At 28.6% G+C, this 6,259-nt stretch overlaps 1 protein-coding gene across 1 annotated transcript; it reads left to right on the forward strand.

Moving 5' to 3' along the window:
* Positions 1 to 2,911: 2,911 nt before the first annotated feature.
* Positions 2,912 to 3,374, forward strand: LOC107950070 (uncharacterized). Its single transcript, XM_016884814.1, has 2 exons — positions 2,912 to 3,085; positions 3,180 to 3,374. The coding sequence occupies exons 1-2, from the start codon at positions 2,912 to 2,914 to the stop codon at positions 3,372 to 3,374; spliced, it is 369 nt and encodes a 122-aa protein (XP_016740303.1).
* The last annotated feature ends 2,885 nt before the right edge of the window (positions 3,375 to 6,259 follow it).

Raw genomic sequence — 6,259 nt, forward strand, 5'->3', positions numbered from 1 at the left:
AATTTTGTCCCTAAACCCATGACAAACTTTCAATCCAGAGCTTTAGATTGAAATTTGATTTCACAATTACTCATTCGGGACTTCCTATTTCTTATTCCTATGGGAATTTCTCGTCAGTTTTATATTTTATTCAATTTGGTACCTAAAGTAAAAAGCTAACAATTAAGCTTTACAATTTAGGGCCTGTTCAACTGTGCTTTTGAGATGGAATTTTCCCTAAAAAAGCACTTCTCACTTAAAAGCATTGCCAAACAAATATCAGTTGAGTAACAAATTAAAAAAGTGCTTTTTGATAGATGGAAAAGTTGAAAATTTTAACTTTTTCCTTAGCCAAAAATGCTTTTGCTGGCAATTTACATTTTTAACCTCAGTTTGTCTTCTCCCAACAGACATGTTAGAATACCCATTTTTTCTTCATTTTCTATTTCAAAGTTCTTTTCTCTAGTTCTCTTCTCTTTTATTTTCTTCAAGTTGTTCCTTTTTTTAATTCCTCCACCGGTGAGCTTCTTTTCTTCTTCTTCTCTTTAATATTTCCTTATGCTTTAGTTTAGTTGTTTTCTGTGACTGTGTTAGCTTGTGAAAGAATCAGATTTTTTAGCTCTTGATATTGGATTTCAATATTTCAATATCTGGTTTATAATGAAATAAGAAAAAAATCTTACAGAAATTGAATGTTTGATTTTTTTTTAACAAGATGAGTCTCCTTTCTTTTTTATGATTTTTCTTGTGACAAATTTTTGCCTTCAAAGGGTAGTGATGATGTTGAAGGGTTTTTGTTTTTATTTTTCATCTTTGTTGTTTTTCACTTCCATTCTCTATAAGCAATGATAGATGGGGGAGATCGGAACTCACATTGTTGGAAAATTCCATCACTAAAAGATCAAACTCTAGGCTTTAAGCATTAAAAAAAAGAACTTTGTGTGATGTTTCATGGAGCAAACCTGCTCAATTTTGCTGGCAGAGATAATTTTTTGTTTTCTCGAAACGTTGTTTATCTCAAAAGCTTCAAGATATCAATTATGGTTTTCTCTTTCTTAGAGACCATGTACAACAGTCTCTTCGATCAGCTGCTTTCTTTTATGCAAAAAAAGCACATTTTTTCTTCTCCAAAAGCTTATTTTTCTTTATTTGATTCAATATGCAGGAAGCGGCTGCTAGAGAGTTTGGCATACCAATGCAATTTCAGCGATTCTGGTTGTGGGCCAAGCATCAAAACCATACCAATCGTCCAAATCGACCATTGACACCTTTGGAGGAAACTCAATATGTAATATTCCTCAACATAAGTTGTTTATACCCTAGTTCAAAAGTCTTGCTTGAGGAGTATTGGTTTATATATTTAGCTTAAGTCGTTGTTCAGCGTAGTATTGGATTTAATTAATATGTTGTCTTCATTTGTCCTACTTTGCTTTGCATGCATCTCTCTTTCACTCTGTGTGTGCGTTGAATGAATATATATATGTACAAACAAACATGTACTTAAATATCGATAAGTTTCCTTTAAAAAACATAGAATGATCAAGGAAGATGTGATATTTTCTTTAGTTGGTGATTTTCTTTTTCAAATTATTTTCCCTTTAGATTTCAAAATCCAAAAGCGTTTTTTTTTATTTAAACCATGTTTTGCTGACCTTTTTGTTATATCATGCTTAGCGAAGGCCAACTTCCATGGTATTTAATTAGCTTTTCTATTAAGGGAATGGAAGCTTAATCACAACCATTGAGTTATATAAATAGAAGCTTAAATCACAACTATTTTTTGTCATGTGTGAAGGAAAGAGAAAGACAATTATTTTATACCAATCATTTTTTTCAAAGGGATTTTGAGTGAAATTAAAATAAAAATAAAGAGGAGTGATTATAGATTAATTAAGAAAGATAATAGGGAATGGTATTTTATTAGTCAAATCTGTGTAGAAATTTTAATTATAACAAGTACACTTTTATCTAATTATTTTTTGGTGTCAAAATATACCATAAACCATTGATATTCGGTACTTGTATTAAACATATTCTTTTATTAATGTTATATACTGTATTATTCCTATGATTCAAACCAGAAACATGAGTTTTTGGTTTTTTTATTCAAATTCATATCGGAATTGAAGTAAAAAAGTGTATGTATTTGTGGAGTTGAAAGTCAACATATAAAACAATGCATTTTCAGTTTTAGAAGTTGTCAACTAGGGTCAATTTTATAGTTGCATCTGGCTATAAATCCTCTAAAATAATAAATAATGACAAATTCGCAATATTCATGATCATGATACCACTTATTTTAATTGCTTTTGGTTGAAAAAATCAATTAGAAAATGATTTAGCCACATAAAATTTCTATTTAATTATTTTGTTCTACAATGCGGGTGATAAATGCAAGCCTAGATTCTAGAAGTTGGAGAGGTCAACATTTTTAATTTTATCCTATTTTTAATTTTTATTTAATTTATTATTTTGTTATAATTAAATTAGATGGGGTCATTGATTTAGTATTTTTAGATTTCATGATTACGTAAAAAAACAATTGATAAAATATTGCTCATCCTGAATTTTTTAACTGTGTTTGATGCTATTATTAGTTGTGTTCTCTTTCTTGGTTATTACTCCAGTCTTGGAAAGTTGATTTTGATTGAGAAAAAAAATCTTAGGATCCTATCTTGATTTTGATACAAATGTAAAAAATATACTTATGTGACATTTGATTTTCTTAATTGCTTTACTGGCTGAAGTGAATATGTTCGTATACACAATATATGAGTACTTCGGTGGTTGAAGTTAGTGGTGAAGAAGTTAAAGCAATGTGGAACTGTAGGATAAGAGGTTGACAGAAATATTTTATAATATTTGTATTAAAGAGATATTGAAAGGCAATAGACTTGGTACTCATTTCACAAAAGATGGATGGTTGAAACTAATGACCAACTTCGAGAAAGAAACAAGCAAGGCTTATTCACAAAGACAACTTAAAAATAGGTGGGATACCCTAAAAAAAGAATGGAAGGCTTGGAAGAAACTTAAAGGCAGAGATACTGGTCTAGGGTGGAATCCTATAAAAGAACCGTTGATGCATCAGATGATTGGTGGGAGAGTAAGCTAAAGGTACATTAATAATTCTAAATATTTTTTTCTTATTTATGAGGTTATTGACAATTAGTGTTATTAAACTATCATTTTATATTTAGGTTGTGCCTGAAGCTCAAAAATTTAGAACATCAAGCATTGATCTTGAATTCGAAGGGAAGTTGGACCAAATGTTCATGGGCATAGTTGCAACAGGTGATAAAGCATGGGCACGTTCTTCTAGTACACTCCGTAGTCAATTTTTTTTGAGGATGTTGATAATGAAATACCTGAAGAGAATAAGGAAGAAAATGTGAGAAATGATGTTCAAATTTTAAATGATTTTCACCTTGATGGAAACAGTCAAAAAAGAAAAACATCTGAGATATCAACTTCACATTTTAAAACTAAAAGGAAGAATCCTCAAAGCAAATTGAAGGGGTTGCAAAATTGTCCAGTCAAATAGAAAAATTATGCAATGCAACTGAGAATATGAATCAAGCCACATTTATTTTGACTCTTGTTATGGATCCATATGATATTCCACAAGCAATTAAAGTGCTTAATAGCATGTCGGAGGAAGTTCTAGAAGCTAGTCTGCTATACTTTTTCTCACCAAAATTATTACTCAATAAGGATAAACGAATTATGTTGTTATCAATTAATCCCAACATTAGAGCTTTGTGGCTTAAGGCGAAAATGGAGGATAGTTGAAAATTTTCTGATCTTCTAGGGTCCAGAGATATCTATTATGTGGCTAAACAACAATGCTAAACTAGTTTTATCAATAGTTGTTTATGTTTGGTTTTTGGATATTGAATTTATGTTCTACTTATTTATGTGTAATCTAGTTTTATCAATGGTTGTTTATATTTGGTTTTTGGATATTGAATTTATGTTCTACTTATTTATGTGTAATCTAGTTTTATCAATGGTTGTCTATGTTTGGTTTTTGGATGTTGAATTTATGGTCTACTTATTTATGCTTCAGGCTAGTTTTATCAATAATTGTTTATGTTTAGTTTTTGGATATTGAATTTATATTCTACTTATTTATACTAAATTAGTTTTATCAATAGTTTTTTATATTTGATTTTGGATATACAATTTATTCATAGGTGATGAGTATGGTTGAGAATTCCAGCGGTGATGAAAGTGATGATGAAAGGAAAAAGAAAGATATTTTACAACGTATGAAATGTTTTAACCGATTATTTGTTGTTACATCTTCTTCTGTGCAATTATATTATGAGAAGTGTATATTGAAGCAACCATGCATGGATTCAAAACAGTCAGGTGAAACATGGATCCGAGAGATCCTTGACGGTCACAAATCTCGTTGTATGATTAATTTTAGGATGTCTAAAATTGTATACACAAGTTTGTTGAGAATTTTGGAGACAAGATACAACTTTCAAACTTCAAGACACATATCTTCTCGTGAAATGTTGGGAATTTGTTTATACATCTTGGGCACCGGTGCAAAAGTTTCCCAATGTTGAGAATGATTTCAAAGGTCTGGAGCAACAATAAGTCAATACTTTACAATTGTGCTTGAGAAAGTTTCAAGGATGATCATTGATCTAATTGCACCCGAAGATCATTTTTTTAGCTCAATACCCGAACAAATACATAATGATTCTAGATATATGCCACATTTTAAGGTTAAAATTTAATTTTATATTATTATATTTTAATATTTTTGATCGATTAAAAATATGCATGAGACTAATATGATTATTTGTTCAAGATTGCATAGGTGCAATTGATGGTAATCATATTGTCGATATTCTTCCACCAAATGAACAAACTCCCTATATTGGAAGAAAAGGTGTCCTGACTCAAAATGTTATAGCAGTGTGTGATTTTAATAAGTGTTTCACCTTTGTCATGGCTAGATGGGAAGGATTGTCGCATGACACTAGAATATTTCTTGATGCAATTCGAGATCCAAAATACAAATTTTCGCACCCACCAAATTGTAAGATATTTCATTTATTTTTTTAAATAATAAAGTATAAGTTCTTTAATTGATAATTTTAAAAAATAATTCTTGAATTAATTGTTTGTTATATTATGAAATGTAGGAAAATATTATCTTGTTGATTTTAGATATCCTCAAATGAAAGGTTATCTTAGACCATACAGACGTCAGCGCTATCATTTACCTGACTTTTGTAGAGGTAGACCGATATCTAGTAAAGAAGAGATATTCAATCATTCACATTCATCATTACGTAGTGTGATTGAACGAACTTTTGGTGATTTGAAAAAATGGTCATTTTAAGGGATATGCCAAATTATAGTTTTGAAAAGCAAACGATGATCGTTATTGCTACAATGGCGATACACAATTTTATCCGAAAACATGTCGGTCGAAATGGTGTAGATTTTATTAAATACGGAAATATTAACAGGGCATATAAGAATATTATTGATTCAGAAAATGCGCATGGTGGAGAAAGTGATGATGATGATAATGATGATGGTGAATCAAACAATTCAAGTGGTTTTGAAATGGAATTAACAGGAGATGCTATAGCTTCTAGTTTAATGAATTCACTTTAAATTGTAAATGCTATATTGTAAAATTTTTAATATTTATATTTGGTATATAGATATTATCCCTTTTTGAAACTTTAATTCAAATACATGTAATATTTTAATTTGTTAGGTTTATGTTTTCTATGTTATGTTAATATCTAATATGAGTTATATATTCAAATTACATTTTAAAATAAAATAATACAAATGTGTTAAAATTTAATTAAAAAAATTAATTTTAAAATAATACAACTGTGTTAATATATAATTACAAATATTTAATGATTATATTTAAATATTTAAATATAGTTTATATATTCTATTTAAATTTAATAAATAATTAATATTAATTACATAAAATATTTAAAATTAATATTATATATTAAAATATTAACAATAAGTTATAATAAATTATTTTTTATATACTTGCTAAAATATCATAATATTAACTAATTTGAACATTATTTAAATGCATATTTGTTACTTATAATATCATGTCTAAAATGGACATTTTATTTCTCAAAAGTACTTTTTGACAGCAACACTAAACACTTAAATTTTAAACAAAACTTCTCAAAAGCACTTTTTCCACAGCATTTCTCAAAAGCACTTTTCAAAAGCAATACTAAACTAACCCTTAGTCATTTTTCTTAAACTA

Source organism: Gossypium hirsutum, chromosome D03, assembly GCF_007990345.1.
Source record: "Gossypium hirsutum isolate 1008001.06 chromosome D03, Gossypium_hirsutum_v2.1, whole genome shotgun sequence".
NCBI classification, from domain to species: domain Eukaryota; kingdom Viridiplantae; phylum Streptophyta; class Magnoliopsida; order Malvales; family Malvaceae; genus Gossypium; species Gossypium hirsutum.